General features: G+C 37.3%; 2 protein-coding genes across 4 annotated transcripts in view; both read right to left on the reverse strand.

Moving 5' to 3' along the window:
* The window catches only part of LOC123877931 (voltage-dependent calcium channel subunit alpha-2/delta-3), a 73,196-nt gene extending 60,450 nt beyond the window's left edge, over positions 1–12,746 (reverse strand). For both annotated transcript variants that reach the window (XM_045924875.1, XM_045924869.1), the window contains exon 1: positions 12,512–12,746. In XM_045924875.1, coding sequence (XP_045780831.1) covers positions 12,512–12,606 — 95 coding nt within the window. In that variant the 5' untranslated portion in view covers positions 12,607–12,746. The remainder of the gene's footprint in view (positions 1–12,511) is intronic.
* LOC123877918 (protein patched) overlaps positions 7,558–21,782 on the reverse strand; it is a 41,938-nt gene continuing 27,713 nt past the window's right edge. Inside the window, exons 6-17 of one of the 2 annotated variants that reach the window (XR_006798705.1) lie at positions 21,038–21,307; positions 20,781–20,921; positions 20,388–20,517; positions 19,958–20,205; positions 19,077–19,262; positions 18,508–18,648; positions 17,442–18,311; positions 17,167–17,349; positions 16,603–16,845; positions 16,039–16,374; positions 15,378–15,837; positions 7,558–7,568 (exon numbers count right to left, since the gene is read on the reverse strand). Coding sequence is in view for 1 of the 2 variants with exons in the window: in XM_045924861.1 (XP_045780817.1) it covers positions 15,535–15,837; positions 16,039–16,374; positions 16,603–16,845; positions 17,167–17,349; positions 17,442–18,311; positions 18,508–18,648; positions 19,077–19,262; positions 19,958–20,205; positions 20,388–20,517; positions 20,781–20,921; positions 21,038–21,307 (3,051 nt within the window). In the remaining variant the exon portion in view is untranslated. Of the gene's footprint in view, positions 7,569–13,717; positions 15,838–16,038; positions 16,375–16,602; positions 16,846–17,166; positions 17,350–17,441; positions 18,312–18,507; positions 18,649–19,076; positions 19,263–19,957; positions 20,206–20,387; positions 20,518–20,780; positions 20,922–21,037; positions 21,308–21,782 lie in introns of those variants that run through there. The other variant, XM_045924861.1, reaches the window with a different exon arrangement.

A 21,782-nucleotide genomic window follows, 5' to 3' on the forward strand; every position in this document is an offset into this window, starting at 1 on the left:
TACCAATAGGTAATGAATATATGCGGCCATTGTCCTCAAAGTTACATCGTTGTCGACATCAGCTGGGATTTAAAACGTTAATCCTGCACTAAAAGTATAGACGCCCGTATCCCGATATTTACAGAGAGTTCTAAACCCTCTCACAATGCAATTCTCGTTCTGCGAATAGGGCATTTTATTACATACGAGTATTTACATATGGGATCAACCACCTTGCGAAGGAAGTCTACTAATATAATGTAAACTACTATACTAGTATAAATAATAGTATTTGAACTAATGTAATTTGGTAAAGCGTTTTTATAATCAACGACTTTGAAGATCAAACTAAAAATCATTTATTAAGAAGAAACCGCGGACGTGTATGTTATTAAAGAATACCAACACGCAAAATCTTGAATTTCCATACACGTGCTTTGATTTACCTAAGTGTATAGGTAAATATCTTTTTATTATAAACGTATCTAAAAGTAGAGATAAGAAACTCAACAATGAGCTGTACACACTTTTCCACACCGCAACGAGCGAAAGCCACTCGTTTTTTAATATTTTCTATGACTAGAACTCTTTTTAGGATCCTGTTTATTTTGTGCCAGAACCAACCAGCCGAGACATCCATTTGGGTCAGTAAATATGTTTCCTGCTTCAATATTTTAATTATTATATAATATTACTAGATGATGCCCGCAGCTTCGCCCGCGTGAATTGGTCAGATCCCTTGCAGCATCAGGAGTGAGGAGTTGGAAATCAAATTTTTTATGGAACAATGTCGCAAAGTTCCCTTATCGATAAAAAAAAATTACGCAAATCGGTTCAGAATTCTCGGAGATATCAGTGTACATAGGTAGAAAAACACAACTCCTCCATTTTTCAAAGTTGGTTAAAAAAGTAGCCTATTTTTCTCCTTAGTTAATCCTCTACTTGTCTATGAAAGTCCCGTCAAAATAGGTTTAGCCATTCTGAAGATTAGCCCGTTCAAACAGACGCGACACTTCAATTTTATTTATCTATACTAATAAATAAAATTGGAGTGTCTGTCTGTAATTTCAAAATAACTACCTCATATTAAGCTCATATGGTTATTTGAATGACACCAACACTGAATCACACGTTTTTAAAATTTTTGTCTGTCTGTCTGTCTGTCTGTCTGTCTGTCTGTTTGAAAAGGCTAATCTTTGGAACGGCTGAACCGATTTTGACGGGATTTTCACAGACAAGTAGAGGATTGACCAGGGCGTAAAATAGGCTACTTTTTTAACCGACTTTCGAAAAGGGAGTTGTGTTTTTCTACCTATGTACACCGAAATCTCCGAGATTTCTGAACCGATTTGCGTAATTTTTTTTTTAATCGATAGAGGAACTTTGTGACATTGTTTCATTAAAAAATTGGATTCCAACTCCTCAATCCTGATGCTGCAGGGGATCTGGCCAATCCACGCGGGCGAAGCTGCGGGCATCAGCTAGTTAGTATCTATAGATAATAATTTTTATTCTAATTATAATTATGATTTGCCAGCTTGATGGGCACTTTTGGTCCAGGGGCAACCAGGGGTGATCTTTTTGACGACTAGGTATAACTAGTAGTAATTTTAATTTAGCTAAGTATTTTATTCGTTACTAGCTGATGCCCGCAGCTTCGCCCGCGTGGATTGGTCAGATGCCCTGCAGCATCAGGATTGAAGAGTTAGACTCCAAATTTTTTATGAAACAATGTCGTGAAGTTCCTCTATCGATTAAAAAAGAAATGACGCAAATCGGTTCAGAAATCTCGGAGATTTTGGTGTACATAGGTAGAAAAACACAACTCCCTTTTTGAAAGTCGGTTAAAAAAGTAGCCTATTTTACTCCCTGGTCAATTCTCTACTTGTCTGTGAAAACCCCGTCAAAATCCGTCCAGCCGTTCCGAAGATTAGCCTTTTCAAACAGACAGACAGACAGACAGACAGACAGACAGACAGACAGACAGACAGACAGACAGACAGACAAAAATTTTAAAAACGTGTGATTTAGTGTTGGTATCGTTCAAATAACCATATGAGCTTAATATGAGGTAGTTATTTCGAAATTACAGACAGACACTCCAATTTTATTTATTAGTATAGATAAATAAATTTCTATTATGATAAAAATAATATTATATAAAATTATAATTTTTACTACAATTATAATTATAATAAAATTTATTATGAAAGCTTACGCTTGCTTAAAAGTTGATTTGGTCTTGTCTACGAAAAGTAAAGTTTTCTCGTAATAAAAAATAGGCCATCTAATGCGGACAAAGCTACGAGCATACGCATGTAGAGTAAAATAATACAAACTTTAAACACGATTTTTCAAGCTGTTTAAGTTAAACAAAACCTTGAAGCTCCTTGTTTTTGGTTTTCCAGCAATTGCAAGAGAAAACTCGATTGCGTTGAAAAACAAAGAATAACGGATTAGCAGCGCAGAGATCCGCTTAAAATATCTTGTTACTGTAATCGGTTTAACCCGGCTCGGGAGTCTCTAAGCGAATAACCCGATTTGACTCTCACCTGATTTACGACTACGTAGATTGTTGGCCTTCGATACTCAGATTTAACTTAAATTTTAATTCGGATCTCAGCGTTATTAACTCTTTGATAATAATTTTGTCTGCGATGTTTAACATAGTAACTATAGAGGTCTTGTTCAAAAACGTATCAAATTATATTTTAACAGTGTAAAAATAACGAATAGGTAAAAACCTACATTGTGATAATAAACCAAATGAATGCTTTATGATAATAAATTAAGAGGGCTCTCTCCGTCACTCGTTTCATACAATCGTAGTTCCAATTTCATTTGAATATTAAGCAACCAAACCAGTTTTGCAGACATATTCTAGAAACTAATATCTATGTCTGTGATTTTCCAGATTTCTGTTAAAATATTCGGTTTCAAAGTTACGCGGTCTTAAAAATTTTCATACCAATCTTTGAGCCCCTGAAATTTTAAAACTACATATTTTAAAAAAAATCTAAAACACTACAGACTCAGATATTAGTTTCTAGAATATGTCTGCAAAATTTCATGGACTTTGGTTGCTTAATATTCAAATGAAATTGGAACTGCGATTGTATGAAACGAGTGACAGAGAGAGCCCTGTTAACAGCAATAGCTGGAGGTATATGTATCCTATGCGTCAATTCATATAATTTTACGCGACTACGGCAAAGCCAAAAGAAAGGATTATGATTTTAGCAGTCTGTTGCATTTACCTATATGTAGATATGTTCCACCGTAGCACGCTGACTATCGAGTTGATTGTTATAATAAATGAGTTATCAATCGATTCATTATTAGATAAGTATGGTCCGGGTAACGCTACATTTATGAACAAATATGAACATAACCAATAAGGCGATTGATACATCCAAAAAAATGGGAGCTTTCGAATGTTTTCTTTTGCTATTTTATCAACCATTGTAAGTAGATAATAATGTTATTTCTTATTTGAACTTGGCTTTGACACACGACCGTGTGTCTTGATTTAATTTAAAGAGTAATATAGAAGAGTAAAAATTTTATAAACTACAAACATTTATTAAGCGATACTAAATATACTTAAGTGGCACAAGTGGTGATACATGAAACAAATAAATTCATTTCATTACAAAAGGTTCTACTGTCAGTTGATTGGCAGGTACTCGAAGACCAGATGCTTGAACTTAGTTCATTAAAACGATGATATCTGTTTGCAGTCGATAGTTTTATTAATCAGCGTCGAGCAGACGGGGTGTCAGACGCGCCCTTACGTAAGCCTGCCTTCGTAGTACGCCGCCCGCACCAACCCCGCCCGCCTCCCCCACCCCTCTCTAGATCAATACCCGAGCCTTTGACATGTGCCCCGCGTGCCGCTCCGCAAATATTTACGTTGTGGATACAGATCATAACTAGTTTCATTTGCCTGTTTGTACGCATGATAGGACGATTTTAATTGACAGGATTATTGCTTCATCAATCTAGACTCAACAGAACTGGCAAAGTTTTATATACGAATGCCGTGCCTGTTGGCAGTTACATTTGATTGTATTTTTATCTACCACTAGGAGATGCTTGCGACTTCGTCGTGCGTCTTTAAATTTTTTTGAATCCCGTGGGAACTCTTTGATTTTCCGGGATAAAATGTAGCCCATTCCTAGCTATCTCTGTACAAAATAGATGATGCTCGCGGCCTTCGTCTATGTGCATTTAGGTTTTTTAAAAATCCCATGGAAACTGTTGATTTTCCGGGACAAAAATTAATATTCTAAGTTCGTCCCCGGGGTGCATGCAAGGATGTACCACATTTCGTCAAAATCGGTTAAACGGATGGATCTTAAAAGGCTTGCAGACAGACGAACGGAACTGTTTCGTATTTACAACATTAGTTATATGGATATGGATATGATAGTATGGATGGATATGGAAGTAAAAAATCTTGTTTCTAGCCAGCATTTTGCAAGTTTTTTCTTATTAATGATTTCTTTTGAGTAGACAATCAGTAAGATTGTCTACTCAAAAGCAATCATTAATAAGAATGTTTAGTAACTAATGTTTAGTGAGATACGTTCTTGATAACTAAGGCTAACCAAGAAAAGGTATGGCATTTTTTACCATAATCAAATTTTTTCCCTAATCGGTTTCAACACGACATCGTATCGAACAACGCTAAATTACTTTAGGGGTAACACACAGTGGTCCAAGCCTATCACATCACACTTCACAGTTTACACTATCACACTAATATTATAAAGGCAAAAGTTATTGTGTATGTGTGTGTGTATATGTTTGTTACTCCTTCACGCGAAAATTACTGGACGGATTCGGCTGGGAATGGAGATAGATAATATCCTGGATTAGCACTTGGCTACTTTTTATCCCGGAAAATCAAACAGTTCCCACGGGATTTCGAAAAACCTAATCCACACGGGCGAAGTGGCGGGCATGTGCTAGTTTCAGGATAAATTGAGCCAATTTAAAGTCTGTTCCTAAACCAAACTAGAAATTGAATCCGAGACCTCCAACTTGAGAGCCGAAAAGTGGCACTGCTGCATACAGTTTTATGTGATCTAAAAATTTCACTATTTAATTCTATTTGATCTCGGGACTTCAAAAAGAGAATTTTCCACTTGCTTAAAGAAGATAAAGAAAGAAAAACCATAGAGATCCTAATCTATATTGATGTTTTAAAGAGGTAAAGTTTAAAGTTTGTTTGTAGGAAGTAATCTCTGGAACTACAATACCGATTTCGAAACTTCTTTCATCAGTAGAAAGCTACATTATTCTCGAGTGACATGGAATATATATTTAATTTCCAGAATTAAATATCCTTATGAAATTCTGATAAGAATTGCGAAGCCGGAGCGAGTCGCTAGTAATATTATGAATATGAAAGTCTGGATGTTTGTTACTCCTCAACGCCACAATGACTGAACCGATTTGGCTGTTTAGAATGGTAATACTCGTAGCCTATCAGATACTCTTCTTCCCAGCAAATCAAAGTTCCCGCGGGATCAAAAACCTATATCCACCCGTACAAAGTCGCGCGCATCGTCTATTTAAAATAAAAATATGTGATGATTCCATAAAATCATTCGGAAAGAGTTTGTGTAAACAAAATTATTATGTCCGTGGAGCAAAAAAGACAAATTAGATATCATTGAAAAGGTCCTCGCTCGGGGTTGCGGTTTTGGAGGTAATTTTTTTCTTTCCCGTCTCAACTTCCGACTCGGATGTCAACAATAATTCTCCCTGGTAGATTCCTAAATGTAATATATTAGGTGAAAGGAAATAAAAGAGGTAGGTAATAAGGGGGTTTCAAAGTTAACATAAAGAATTTTTTGAGCCGTGATCAGTGGTTAAGACGTCCGCTTGCTATTCAGGAGGTCGGTGGTTCAATCTTGGGCACATACGTCTAACTTTTTCCTTTTTTTTTTGGAGTTATGTGCGGAATTAAATATCACATGCTTCAACAGTGAAGGAAAACATGGTGAAAAAACCTGCATGCCTTGATGACTGCATGACTTCTTCATAAAGTTCTCAAAGGTGTATGAAGTCTGCCAATCCCCACTTTGGTCAACGTGGTGGACTGTGGTTGAACGGCAAACTCTTCTCATTTTGTAAGGAGATCCGTGCTCAGTAAGCCGGCGATGGGTTGATGACGATGATGATGATGATGGTGACTTTTAAACTCAAATGTTCCGTCTTTAATATAATTAATCTCTCGGCCATTGAAGATTATATTGTGTAAATATTCTGTTTTTAGTTCAATATTTTCAATATACGAGCAAGTATGTAGCACCAGCAATACCACCAGCTAAGTATATTGCTCTTATATTGAAAATATTGAAGTAAAAACAGAATTATCTTCAGCACTTTAGTATTACGAGTACCAACTCGTAATACTAAAGTGCTGAAGATGACTACACATAACAACAAAAAGCTGAAACACACAAACAACAAGAATTAAGCCGGGCTGTCATCCCATCCACCGATACATTCAAATAACGGCGGCTGACTGCCTGAAAAAAGCATAAATGTCTTATTTACCCACAATTTTCCAAAATAAACTAGATTTGATTTGATTTAAAGCATAATCCAAACCTACGCGAGCAAAGCGACTACGAAGTCGGAACGATAGCCGCGCAGCGGTCGCCTGACGCCATGCACACCTTCACGACTACAACAGTCGCGTAGGCGTGCACGTGTAAATTTGCGTCACTAATTATGCTTCATCGCGTTCCGCATCCCGCGTTCATGACGCGCAGATGTGGTCGTAGCTTTACTTTTCGTTGTTATGTGTGTTGCAGTCACGCATGACCAGGACATTCGCATTCATAATGAAGTCTTACATTTGAAAACTTGAACGGTTCGTACAACTTTCTATCAGTTACGGGATTAATGTACTTACTGGTTCTGACTTATAGAAAATCCTAGGTATAGTAAGAAGGTATATACCTAAAATAAAAATGAAAATGAAATAGGTATACTCACTAAAATCAATTATTACTATGACTAATGTAGGTTGTGGTAGAAATTACTATAGCGGAATAAACCGCGGTGCGATTTATTGGAAGTAATGAAATGGAAACGCGTAGCCTGCGAGTTACGCCGCCGCTACGATGCTACGAATACCATCACAATCTATACTAATAAATAAAATTGGAGTGTCTGTCTGTAATTTCGAAATAACTACCTCATATTAAGCTCATATGGTTATTTGAACGATACCATAACTGAATCACACGTTTTTAAAATTTTTGTCTGTCTGTCTGTCTGTCTGTCTGTCTGTCTGTCTGTCTGTTTGAAAAGGCTAATCTTTGGAACGGCTGAACCGATTTTGACGGGACTTTCACAGGCAAGTAGAGGATTGACCAGGGCGTAAAATAGGCTACTTTTTTAACCGACTTTCAAAAAGGGAGTTGTGTTTTTCTACCTATGTACACCGAAATCTCCGAGATTTCTGAACCGATTTGCGTCATTTCTTTTTTAATCGATAGAGGAACTTTGCGACATTGTTTCATAAAAAATTTGGAGTCCAACTCCTCAATCCTGATGCTGCAGGGGATCTGACCAATCCACGCGGGCGAAGCTGCAGGCATCAGCTAGTGGTGAATAATATCCAATGTTATGTAATTTCCACTCCTCAACAATGATACAAGTTCAATATATTATAAGGATAGTAAAATTAATACGTGTATATAAAAAATATCACAATGAATAAATAATACATAATAAGTAGAATTTCAAAAAAAATGTAGGACACAAACATAAATTAAAAAGAACAGTTTTGTTTCTCTATTTTGTATTTAGTTTTATGAAAAGAACTGAATATTTGCAATCCACGTGTGTCTGTGTATTCGCTTATAGTATTTAAATTACTCTATGAATTTCAATGCAGTTTTGCCACTCAGTTCTAGATTGTTTCACGATACTTGTTGTATGTAGTATAACACTCACTTTTATTACAGTCACTAGAAAAGTTAAGCCCATACTTGCAAAGCGGAGTGAGTTAATTAATATATAATTTTAGGTTGTTTAGAATTGTCGTATTATTGAGAAAACTCGTAATGTCTTTTGAACTGAATATTAGCTTTAACTTTTTGAATGGATGATTTTTCATTGAGAGGGCTCTCTCCGTCACTCGTTTCCACTCGTTTCATACAATCGTAGTTCCAATTTCATTTGAATATCAAGCAACCAAAGTCCATGAAATTTTGCAGACATATTCTAGAAACTAATATCTATGTCTGTGGTTTTCCAGATTTCTGTTAAAATATTCGGTTTCAAAGTTACGCGGTCTTAAAAATTTCATACAAATCTTTGAGCCCCTGTAATTTTAAAACTACACTTTTTAGAAAAATCTAAAACACCACAGATACAGATATTAGTTTCTAGAATATGTCTACAAAATTTCATGGACTTTGGTTGCTTGATATTCAAATGAAATTGGAACTACGATTGTATGAAACGAGTGGAAACGAGTGACGGAGAGAGCCCTGTTAAAACTATTTTGAGAGAAAGCAAATTAAGTATTTAACAATGTTTAATTGGGCGATAACAAACGCGGGCGTTAATAATTGTTAGTATCTTATTTCAATTGCTTGTATATACTTCTACAGTGTAGGCGTAGATAAAGTAACTCGGTCTATGATACAACGACATTCTGCTGATTTTCAAACGCAAAGGTCAAACGTGCCATTCCGTTTATCCATTTCACAATTAAACGCCTGCGCGCAGCCCATGGCCATGTCTTTATAATATTATTGAGATTGCAGTCAAAATGCAGACCGTCTGTCTTGATCCTTAGGCAGCCTAATACGAAGACTTACGATTAAGTTAAAAATTAGAACATATTAACAAAACTGCAAACGTGAAATCGTAAAACGAGACCGCACTTGACCAAAACCACGAGGCCATTTGTCACAAATTGATCCTTCCAAGTTCCTTCCGCAACTTTTTCTACTGTCTATGTTCCGCAAACTGGACTGTCACTTGTAAACTTTTTCGTTTAGCAGCCGCTGATGGGATCCATCACTGCCATTATACATTTTTCATTAATATAATATTGGCGAATCAACATTACGCTATGCTATACATAGTAGGGTAGAGCTACAGAAATAGCAATATTACTTATAAAAACAATTCTTTAATCAAGTTAGTGAATTGACCGCAAAATCTTGATAATTTTAAAATAGGTTTGCAAAAGGACAATACGCTAACCACAAATAAGTTATTTATTTGATATCAAATTTTGTTAGCGTGCATTTACATATTCGTGATTGCTGCGCGTTGCGTCCTTCCGTCTTTAATCACACTAATACTATAAGGGCGACAGTTTGTATTATAGAAGCAGGCGTTATTTTGCGGAAGGCCATGATATACAAGGATATAAAAGCTTAATTTGCTATAATTTGTGAGGTCTACATCTCCTGAGGATGCTCCGGTGTCGGGGCGAAACGCGCGTCGAGTGGTGTTGGAATTTGTGTGGTGCTGCGTACCATACAGATTTCGTTGGTTTGGCGGATTATAGCAAATTAAGCTTTTATATCCTTGCGACAGTTTGTGTGTATGCATGTGTGTGTGTATGTTTGTTACTCTTTCACGCAAAAACTACTGGACGGATTTGGCTCAAATGTAGATTGGAGATAGACTATACCCTGGATTAACACATAGGCTACTTTTTATCCCGAAAAATTAAAGAGAACCACGCGAACGAAGTCGCGGGCATCATCTAGTTACTAGTATTATATAATGTCATTCACATGTTGCGCATAATCTCGTTATAATATGTAGAGAAATACAATACAATTAGCATTATAACTGTTAAACTACTTTGTTGGCTGCTAAAGCAAAACCGACCCTTTCCTTGCAAGTTGCAACCTTGTCAAGAAATTCGTCAATCGTATTTTTGTTTTAATTTAATAATTTTAATTAAAAGAAAAATACTAATTTTCATTTTTACAAGTTAATCGAGAAAAATTGAAAAATTATCGCTGTCATTGGTTTTCGTTAATCGTATTTTTCTATTAATTTAATAATTTTAATTTAATTAAATTTAAAGAAAAATAGTAATCGAGAAATTGCAAAATCGGACAGATAGAATCAAAGCTGCCGTATCAGCTGAATGGAGGCGAAAGGTAGTTATTGTACGCCCACGATAGTTTACGCTTTTATTGTCTGACTAATGGAGAGTAAAATTGCTTTAACTCCTACAATGTAGGTGGAACGGCTTAATTGATGATTTCTCTCTCTGTCTCAGTCCTCATTGCTGAGGGTTGTGATCCCTTCTCATTGATTACGTAATGGCTAGGGTTCTTTTGGGACAGCAATGCTGTAGTTTCCATACGATTCGATTAAGAGTACAACTTAACTCTGAGGTTCAATATTATCATGTAATGTAATAAAATATAATATTAAAATTACTTCCTTATTTTCCTACAAACTTTCTATTCCGAAAAATTTTGTATTTGTATATACTTAAATAGGTGTAGTCAAAGAGCTGGCTCTTTAATTGCCTGTCAATAGTACGCTTAGTTCAATACGTCGAAGCCTATGCAAATACTGTTCTAGGACCACACACTCAATACCTAATTTACTTTAAGTATAGTAATACTTTTTAAGTATAGTAATTATACTAGTAAGGAGCTTTTTCAGAGTAGATATACCTACTGCTTCCTTTACTCTACTACGGAAGGATTTTGGTTACAGTTCTCGTAGCACCAGTGCTACGACGTAGCAGCTAACGTTTGAAAACTGAACATCAAAATCTGAACTAATATTTATCATGTGGCTAATTCATTCATTACCAATGGACACATTTTAACGATCAAATAATATTTTCAAAAATCTATACTATACAAGAAAGCTTATTTTAAATTAGTAAGAATGCATAATTCTATTAAAAATAACGAAACAAGTTGTTATGCTCGCTTACGAAGATATCTGTAATTTTTAGATCGTACAGTTTCCATATACCAGCTTGTTCCATAGTTTATTAACCAGCGTTCAGTTGGGAATATGTTTGGCAAAACGCCCCGCCTGTTAAACAACGTGTGTCCTGCAAAATATTATACCAGATGCATATGCTAGGTGCTTCTAGATTAATGTTTCATTGACCTAATAATACTACGTATTATACGTTCCTGTCCATAATATTATGTATGTTCTAACAACATTATTCATGTAGCATTGACGAAGCCCTATTATGCAATAATCTTCCAAGAAAATTGGATCGTTGTATTCTTATAATAAAATTAGGTAAGTCGCGTCCACACTTATACGAATTTGCATTGTGTGTTGATCGCTGCTTGAGGCGTAATTGACTTTCGTCGCAAATTCAAATCTTTTTCCCCGTAAAGACATTTTTCCTCATAAAGACATCCTTACAGACGAAAATCTGTGATTCGACGCAATCATTTTTGAAGAGCTCTAATTTTTATTGGTGTGGAATGTGGATGCGGTTAAGTTTAAATATTTTTCTTATGTAATCGTTTTTTCGTTAGTTGACTTAAAAAGTAAATAAATTGTGGTGAAATTCTCGAAAGAATGCGTAAGCGACGCGCTTTACAGTTTATCCGGTGCTTTAGACGTTCTAAAGCACAGAATTGGAAATAAATGTAAGGCACTGTTATTAGGATTTCTGTGTCTAAAGCTTTGTTTATCACTCGTATCACGATTTATTGTAACGTGGCGACTGGCGTTAACAAAATCTTATTACGCACCGTAGAGAGTGCATCGCTTATGCATTTTTGCGAAAAGCAACTCATTAGTCTCATAAATCAACTAACAAGAAACAGATTAATTAAAGTTAACTGTGCGCAAGTCAATGGAGCATGTGCATGACCTGCACGATGGCGCGGGCGCAGTGGTTAGTATTGATAATAAAATCTTAATTCCTGTAGATATAAAATAAATCAGCAGCTCTTAAATTATATTGGTTATGACGATTTCTAAAAATCACTGTAACTATTCTATAGTAGGTAGGCATATTAATAATATCCAATGCAACAGCGATAAAAACGGTTAACGGTCAAAGGTTATCAATTATTATCACTGTGTGACCTAGCCTACACTTAGTCTGCTGCATAAAAAACTTGAAATCACGATTCCGTGATATTATTAATTAAGGATATAAGCGCGCAAAGTCTAATAAGTAGAGTAGTATGCTCTAAAGTCCACTTCTATTAGAACTTCGGCTATGTAGAGACTCAAATGTCCCACTCTTATTGTATTGTATTGTAATTTCATTACATAACGGTATCGCTGAAAAGCTAGGTATTTTCAAATTTTCCACAAATTAATTTGGAGGTTTTATGAAAGCGAGAATCCACTAAAATTGCCATACAGTATGACAATTTTTAGTACATAAGTATAGTACCTTAGGTCTTACTCAAAGATTGTATCAGATCTTGTCAATCATAGAGAAACAGTTCTAAGTGAAAGCTTTTGAGAGAAAACATTAGAAACTGGATAGAGAAGGTTCTACGAAACAAAAAATGGCATTACTTACTCATTGTGGGGGATATCCTCGAGCTGGTTGGCTAGCGCGGCTGCCAGCAGGGCGAGCAGAAGCAGCGGACGGCGGGTCATGGTGCCTAAGGCCATCGCACTCCCCACATGACAAGAGAACCAACACACCACTGTCTCCCCTACATGGAAGCACACCACCGTTCGCACTGCACTGCAATGTCACCAGGACTGAACCATCGGGTCGTGCGGCGGACTGGACGTGGGGCGGGCGCGCCGCGGGGCAACAGAGTGTCGCGCGGGAAGCCTTCGCGCACCGCGCGCCCCGCACCCCGCGCCCCACCCGCCCAGCCGCAGTGACGCTGCGCGCGAATCATACGCCCAATAACGCAGCCTTATTATTGAGATTTATTTCATCAGTTCATCACGCATGGGGTTGATGGTCAGTGACGACCCATCCTTTTATTACGCTCTAATCGACTATACACCACCTACGTACGCATATCATGTTCTGTATCAGAATATGATTTCATTTCATCAAAATCTGGCTAGAGCTTGGTCGTGCTGAGAGGTTGTCGTGAACGGAATCCGACGCGCAGGGTGTCGAAGACACGCGGTGGTCGAGGTTCAGGGTTTCGACGCCACGCACATGCGTGGGCACGCCGCCAGGAAATCCTTTATTGATTCCCGCGCTCCCGCTTTCTAAGGAATGTCGCAGGCGTTGTTGCCGCCAAAATTCCACCCGCCCCTATTATTATAATTTGCTCTAAGGATCACCATAGGCGGCGAAGATTGCTTTAATTTAATGGAGCAATAACAGATAACCATCTCGTTACAACAGCAATGTTGGTTACGAGTATGTGAAAAATGAAAATTGGATTACCAAAATGAAAACAATATCGTCGTATAAGTTACAACGATCGGTCTAAGACCGATTTTGGTAGTTTAATTAATTTCAATTGCAGTGAAAAATTTATAAATAAACTCAAATCCTGAGGCAACTGATTCGAAGAATTTCCAATTATTATAAGTGACCATTCAATTGACATAATACAGCTTGAATTGAGCCGTTACATTATATTGATTATTGCTTACTCGACGAATCTCTTCCAGATGAATGACATCGAACTTAAAAATGTTGACTCCACTGCCAAGAAAAACACCTACTTAATAAGTCCATCTTTTTATTTATTTCATGTATAAATGGGAAATATGGAATTTCTGTATAAAAATAAAAAATGAAACAACATACATGAAAAATATTTAATTTTCATACACGTACAGGTAAATGTGTACAACGTTTTCGAAACTATTCGTAATTTAAAATCATTTACAATCGAGTAATCTTATTTGTTTCAACAATATTTTCTGTAAAAACATCAAAATATTCACTAAACATTTTCTGTGACTGTAAACAAAAATGCGCTTTTGAACTTTGCTTAAGATTTATACCTATATGTTTTACGACATTATGTCAGTTTAAAATTGTACAAAAAATACAAAAGTAAATAATATACTTTTGTCAATTGTGCGTTGGTTCGCGTTTTACTCTAGGGCTAACTATCGCTATATTTACAGAATATTAAATTACATAAGCATAAATTAATATGAGCTAATAAGTACTCTGCACAAAATGTCACAACACTAATCACTAATTTCATTTAACTGAGGTCAGATTTTTTTAGCTCGGATGCTGGGATATCTACATCACAGATGTCCGTTTGTACTATAACTTGATGTTTCTATCGCACCGCCAAAACTAGTTACTACAGTCGCCGTACTTAGCTGCTAAAATTAGTTACAGTAACTGAAGTGACCACAAATGAACACCTGAGACATCTTACTACTTCAGTATTTCGTACGCTAAGAGTTTGAGTTTCGATCGATTAATGCAGTCTTCAGTAAACGGAGTGGTTTTAAACAAAGATCACAACAATACAAATAGGTATATAAAAATCTAAGTAATCTCATAAATAAATGCCTTATCTAATATAAAATCTATTTAAATAATTTGTACAATAAATCTGAGTGTTTTCACAGACTTCATTTTCTGGTGAAATTAATAATAATTATTATTTATAGACAAAATAAATAATATGATAAATTAATTATTAATAACATTCGACCACAGTCTTTAGACGTGAAAATTGTAACAAACTGTATGCGGACAAAAATAGAAGAATGTTAAAATAGGAACCCGAAAAATAAACGTAGATTTATCAACGATAGCTATTTTTAATGTTACAATAGTTGGTCTATACAATTAATATTCAGAATAAGGGCCACCGCAGACGACGGGCTATTGTCCGAGGAGGACAAAATGGATCACATAAGACTTGGATCGTATAACGCAAATAATGGACTAAAAGTACGGCGAAATACCGTAGCAAAATATAATGGACTTTTGTCATTCACGGACAATGGTCTCTCGTCTGTGCAGGCCCTATCTCTCTGATTTCCTAGTTACACTGTGATGTTCAACTCAGTTGAGCTGATGTTGATAGTCCTCGTAAAACATCATCGGAAGGAGATGTGAGTCCAACTATTACAGACAGTCATCTAAACATAAATATCCTATGATTTTCTTTACGACGCATGACAAAATAGAAGCACTATGGAATGATTTCAGTATCGTTTCTTACTAACACAAACAGTTCCGATACTAGCACTTCTCTACATACTACGCACTGACCAATTTGTCGGTCCATCTTCCATGCTTTGCCCGAAAACAGTCGACTCTTTCATACATTGAATCCGTTGATCACAAATCGGTCGTATGCATAATAACACGCATCGAGAATGTAGCCTCCACTATAACCAATATTAAACGAGATATCTTAAATTTACGTTTCAAGTAATACTGTCTTAAGGTGTTAACGTAGAGCGGTAGGTACTTCGAACCTTAAAACATATTGACGTGCTAATTTCCAACTACAGAGGATACATTTGGATCGCACATTCATGTCCGAAAGTGAATAAAACCCTTAAGCACTTATTCAACAGAAAAGCAACTTAATTCGCAATATATAACAATGTCATCGTCCTGGCAAGATCTATTCACTTTCCTCAATGTCGGGATGAATCGCTTTCATGTCCTGAATCGCGACCGTTTTCTCGCGGCGAGGCGCGATGATCTCTCTCGTCTCTATACCTGTCCCTTCGGTCACGCTCTCTCGATCTTTCTCCATCTCTTTCCCTGTCCCTTTCACGATCTCTGTCTCGGTCTCTGTCTCGATCCCTATCTCGATCACGATCTCTTTCTCTGTCATCATCGCGATCCCTTCGGCGGTCGTAGTAGTGATAGGAGCGCCGAGATTTCCGATCACTTGGCGTTACGACCTCTACTTTTATGTTCGCTGTTGCGGTCACCTGTAAACACAATATCTATGGTTAGATTAAGTATTATTGATAATTTATTATTTCACATTATAGTATATTAACACAATAACGAATTCCGAAGGTAAGGTTTAAAGGGTCACGTCTATTTAAAATCTAAAGAAACTACGGCAATCGAGTTCTCTATGATCCAAAGCTTATTAATCCATTATGTAATGAATGAAAAACACAAACCTTAGTGGTAATAGCTCCAGCGTGTGATGATTTCGAAGTGGGCGTTGACCTGCCGGACGTAGAATCACTTCCATTGTACGTAGTCGTTTCGACTACGACCTCTGGTTGGACGACGATGGACTGCATCGATGACTGCACCGAGTGGTTCGAGCTGTGCCAACTCGAAGGTTCTTCAGTTATGGTAGTTAGAGATGGTCCGGAAGGTCGTGGAGCAGATTTACTGGTGCGACTGGACTTATCGCCTCCATTTGAACCTGAACTTGATTTCCGAGGATGCACGGGAGAACTTTTCGGTGACGGTGTTGACAGACGTTCGGGATGCTCCAAGGGCTGCACCTGAAGAATTTAAAACATGTACTATAGTTTAATACATACTTACATAGTTTTTATAAGCGTGTTACATCAAGCTCAGCCTGATCGACGCTTGGAACAAATTTTGTTTTTGCTCAGGAATCATGTTTTATATGTTTGCCCACGGTCCGGGATTGGTTTTATGTGACAAAACGACGACTGGCATAAGTGCAGAATAAGAAACAAAAATATAATCAAGTAAACTTTACGAACCTCAGCGGCCGGTCCCAATATCGACAGTATAATGGGGAAGAACAGTAATCCGTCAACTAGCCCGAGGACAACAAGCGCAAGGAGCAGTCTTAGAAACAGTCGCGCCACAAAGCCAAACTCGCTGGCTGCCAGCATGGAGGCTGCCAGCGCGGCCGCCAGCGCGCCGTGCACGACTGGCGCCAGCACCGACTCTAGCGCCAGCGACGCGCGGCGGCGCTTGCAGCCTATCGATGTTACGAAACCCTGTAGAAAAATAATATACATTTTGATTGGATATTTCAAATTTACACCCATCTCAAATTCGCCCAACTGCCCAACGCACCTAAAGAAGGTTTCATTTCAAATCAATTTATTCAGCTTCCTATTTCATAAAAATTTCAATTTTGTTACAATTTTATTTTAAAACTGCCCATACATGCGTTTATCGTAGATTATCGTGGAATATTAAAATAGGAAGAAAGAAAGATTCTGCGTTGCACTTCAGATATTTTGTAATAGAATTTGAAACAAGACATTAACGAACAAACAAATGAATTTACAATAATATTGAAAAATTCCACTCACCAAACATAAATGAACAGTAAAATGTACGCCACGGCCGACAGCCAGCACCAGCAGCACCGCTGGCATGGCTGACAGTTTGACGCCCAGAACTGCCATTATTCCCAGTAGTTGCAGCACTAAAGTGGCTAGTGATAGGGTTACTAATACCGCTGCCCACGCATTCAAGAGTAGCACCATTACGGCCTAAAAAAAATATGAATATTAAAAATTCTGAAATCATTCTGATATCATTGCATAATTTACCTAGTTGGTTTGTAATGAAATTCTGAACTTACAATAAAAACAGCACCCAAAGCACACGCCAAAGCCAGCAGCAACGAAGTCCTCAAGTATAAATATTGCTCCCAAAACAGAAACGGTATTCCAGAAGGAAAGTTCGGGAGTCCTTTAGCTTCGTATTTCAAACACAACTCTCGAACAGATCTTATTAAAGTCTTTATACTATCAGTATCACTTAGTCCCGATAAATAGAAGGGTAGTTGGGTATAGATTAACGGTGATGACTTTTTAATCTCCAAATGGACATCTTCGGGAGAGTGAATCCATCTTTGTGGCTGCGGTTTGAGGTTTCCTTGCGATGCTCCATATGCTAATGCGTCATTCGTCGCCCAAGCAGATAGATAGTTATAAAATGCTCTTGGATTTATAATCCCATCTTTATCGACTAATCTGTGACCGGAACTGATGAGTGATTTGTCAATTGGATTGTCCACATGACCAGTCTGAACCATGAGCTTATAAGCCAATATCCCTTCATCGCTTGCGTTCTTGCACCAGTATTCTTGAGTAATACAACCACTCGCTACTTCTTTATCGAACGCATCTTGTAAATCTAGTAACCAGTCGCGGAATAGCCCCAGCCAGAATTTGGTGAGCCCTCCATTATCATTTTTAATAATATTCGGTATTCTAACAAACTGGTCGTGATATTCGTACAACAGTTTCTGATTCGTGGGATATTCAAAATCGCCCTGAGTTACAGCGTACATGTTGTAGAAACCGAAATATTTTTCTTGCCGCGTAAGAAATTCGTGTTCATCAGTATGTTCTGGCACTATGTCCGTGAGGTCCAATCCGTCTTTGACTTTCGTCGCTCCCCAAACGCTTGCCAAAATTACTGCTATTAACGCTAACATTGATGTGACCTGTAAAAGAACACTTACGTTATAACGTATAGGTTCATGAAATTTTTTTATTGCCACGAGTGGCGAGAAAAAATATATTCAAAGCATTATTCCCTTGCTTGCTGGTTCAAAATATTAGATTCGAATATGTATAATAAAGTCTTATATGATAATTTCTCCTATTATGTATATTAATATTATTCTGATATGAATGTACCTTAACTGCGGGGCGCATGATGAAGGGCGCATACTGGTTCTTGACCCACTTGGTGAGCGATAGACTGAGACAGCATGTTTTTGCTTGGTCGCCCGACACATCCGGATCTAATGGTTGCCTTGTGGTGTCTAGCCTAGTATTCTGCAAAAAATAAAGCTAAGTTATTGTGCGATGTAAGTAGGTGAATTAGATCTCTCCTAGTAGGTAATATGAACAAGATGGGTCAATCCGAACAAAAAAATTTGCGGGCGTATTTGCTTACAAATTGATGTCCAGTGTCGCACTAATTTTGACAGCTTCAGATATAACACGATTCTTGTTTGAAATAGTACTTCTATAGGCACTAAATGTTGTTCAATGGATTAAAATCAATATCATTGGCAGTTTAGATGCCCAAGCTTTGCGTATTGGCGTTACAATACAAAATTTGTCCGAAATTGTTATATCACGTCCTTGGGTACAGTTTTTAATCTAAGGGTAATATTTTTGACAAGGACTTTGTCTTGATACTCAAAAACTTGCAATGCTATGACTATTACTACTTTTCACACACATATTATAATGCCTACCTTGTCATTTTTCCCACTCCTCGATTTTGCTCGTTCTGGATTTTTTTTCTTGGGCAGCGGAGTTTCAGGCATCAAACAACACAGGAGGTCGGCCCGCGCGGACGATCTGCGGCGCAGGTCCAGAGAGATCATCGCAGGGAACACCAGCAGCATTGAACCCAGGTTGAACAGAAGCAGGATTGCCGCCTGGAATGCAGAAATTGTCTTTAACATAATATTATGTGGGGTTTTTTAAATTGTTTCATCGCCGAAAGTATTTTTGTCATGGGTCTTATACTAAAACTATCTGATGCCCGCGACTTCGTTCGCGTGGATATAGGTTTTAAAAAATCCCGTGGGAACTCTTTGATTTTCCGGGATAAAAAGTAGCCTATGTATTTATTCCATGGTATAATCTACCTCCGTTTTTTACAGCCAAATCCGTCCAGTAGCTTTTACGTGAAAGAGTTACAAATATACACACATACATACACACTTTTTGCCTTTATATTATTAGTGCGATGGGGGACTATTAGTTCGAATAAGATCAGTGTTCATAATTTTTGATTTAATTGCATTGTAGAGACTATAATTATGTTTTGTTCGGGGGTGTTAAATTCTGTCTCGTATCTTTTTCCTGCTTGAAGTCGTGACCCCTTTTCGTTAATCAGTCATAGATGTCTAAAATTATGAGAAGGGATTGTTAAATTACAATTTTGCTCTACATTAGATTAGATTTTGTATCAGATATTATAGGAACTGTGTTTCTTCTGTCTATGTCTCCTGGAGTCTGTGCGTGACTCTTTGTCCGTCTATCTTCCGGGGTCCATTGCTGTTGCTCTTTGCAATGTATGAAACTAATTTTTGATTATAATTACTTTAACTATTTTACTAATATTTACCTGTAAACAGAATACCCGAAATGCCGGTATCGGCAATAGAGCTGCAGCTAAGAACGCCATAACATTGCATAAGGAGGCCAACAGAACGCTCAATCCACTCTTCTTTAGCACAAGGCCCGTTCTCTCTTCTCTCGGCACATCTCCCGCTTGTTCCACGTACGTGTGAGTGAGAAGAAACATATCCTGAACACCTAGTCCGAGAGCTAGGAACGGCACTATTTGAGTACTCGACGCATTGAATGGTATGCCTGAAAATATTATGGACGTATTCATTTTGGTGTAAAATACCGCTGACGTGTCTTTAAAATATATACTTTTAAATCAACAGCTTAAATACGAACGCAGGGTTTTACGAGATCATAACATAAGAATACCAAGCAAGAAAAAAGAACCGGGTTAACACAAACATAAATTAAAACAAAATAGTCACCTAATAAAGCACAAAATCCTAAGCCAGCAGCAACTGTGATTGAGAGGAGCAATACTCCAGCTATACCCACTCCAGCTTGTGAACGAATTGGATCTCGCCATTGGATCAATGTTACGGCAACATAAATTAACTGAAAATAACGTAAAACATGATAAAACAAAAGAAAATGTAACAAAATATAAAAGGTAAGCCTACTAAATAATATTATTTAAAACATATAAAACCAGTATCAAAAAGGCAATGTGGATACGAGACACATCTAGAAAAATCGCAAAAGATGTGAAGAAATTGCAAACCATAACCGTTTATCCTTCATTTGTCGTAAACGCATACCCTCTGAATCAAAGGTGCTTCGCGTAGGAAATACTTTGAGAAAATAAAACTAGAACCTACCATAAACATGTATCCCAAAATAATATTCTTTAGTGACACTTCCGAAAATTTTCCAAGTATGTCATTCAGAGTTGAGGTTGAAAACGGATAAAAGCTATACGCTGCCGATACCGAACTTGAGCTTGTCAACTTTTTTACTTCCTGAAATAAAAGTGCTCTTTTAAATACGTAAAAAATCATCAACATTAACTTCGATAATAAATGAGATACAAGCTCATTAAAGTAGCATTAGTGGAGAAAGTAAAAAGAAGTCTTACAGCAGCGAACTTTCTCTGCCAAGCGTCCAGTACGGCGGCAGCTTTTTCTTGATTCCAACCAATTTGGTGTACTTTGTAATGGTCGGCCCAGTATTCGTACATTTCTCGCTCGCCCATTAACTGTACTACAGTCTGCAGAGCGCGTGCACTTCGCAGGGCTGACGTCGAATTCCTGGTCGCTCCTCCCACGATTAACTGTTCCGGCCAGTGCATGTACGCGGCCGCGAAACCGTAGCATCCGTGCGACAGCTCCGCTGCTACATCTGGAACCTAACAACGTAAACATTAACTAAGTTGTCCCAGGTGTCCAAACCACGGTAATATTATCTATACAGTATTCTAACTCGGCCGTATCTTTGAAATAAATACCTACAGCTGCGCGGTACGTAAACATGCGGTAGGGCTGCCCGCCTCCAGCAGTTTAATTACATTTGCCTACTTTGTGTTTCCATCTAGTTTTGTGATTGTAAATATACTTATTTATATAAACAAATAAAATACTTTGTGAATTGCATAGGAAATGTTCAATAAAAATGCGTGTTGTTTTTTGATTGGTAGATTTAATTAAAAAACCATGTTTATGATTGAATAACAAATTGGTCTTATAATTTGAGACCGAAAAATATTTGCGCCTCGACTGAGACGTAGGAAATTAAACGAACGTTACGAATTATTAAATTTTAAAGTTTAAAAAATCCGCATCCCTATAAAGCTTTTAATCAAAAATTGTTTTGGGGAACAAGGG

This window comes from Maniola jurtina, chromosome 2 (assembly GCF_905333055.1).
Source record: "Maniola jurtina chromosome 2, ilManJurt1.1, whole genome shotgun sequence".
Taxonomy (NCBI): domain Eukaryota; kingdom Metazoa; phylum Arthropoda; class Insecta; order Lepidoptera; family Nymphalidae; genus Maniola; species Maniola jurtina.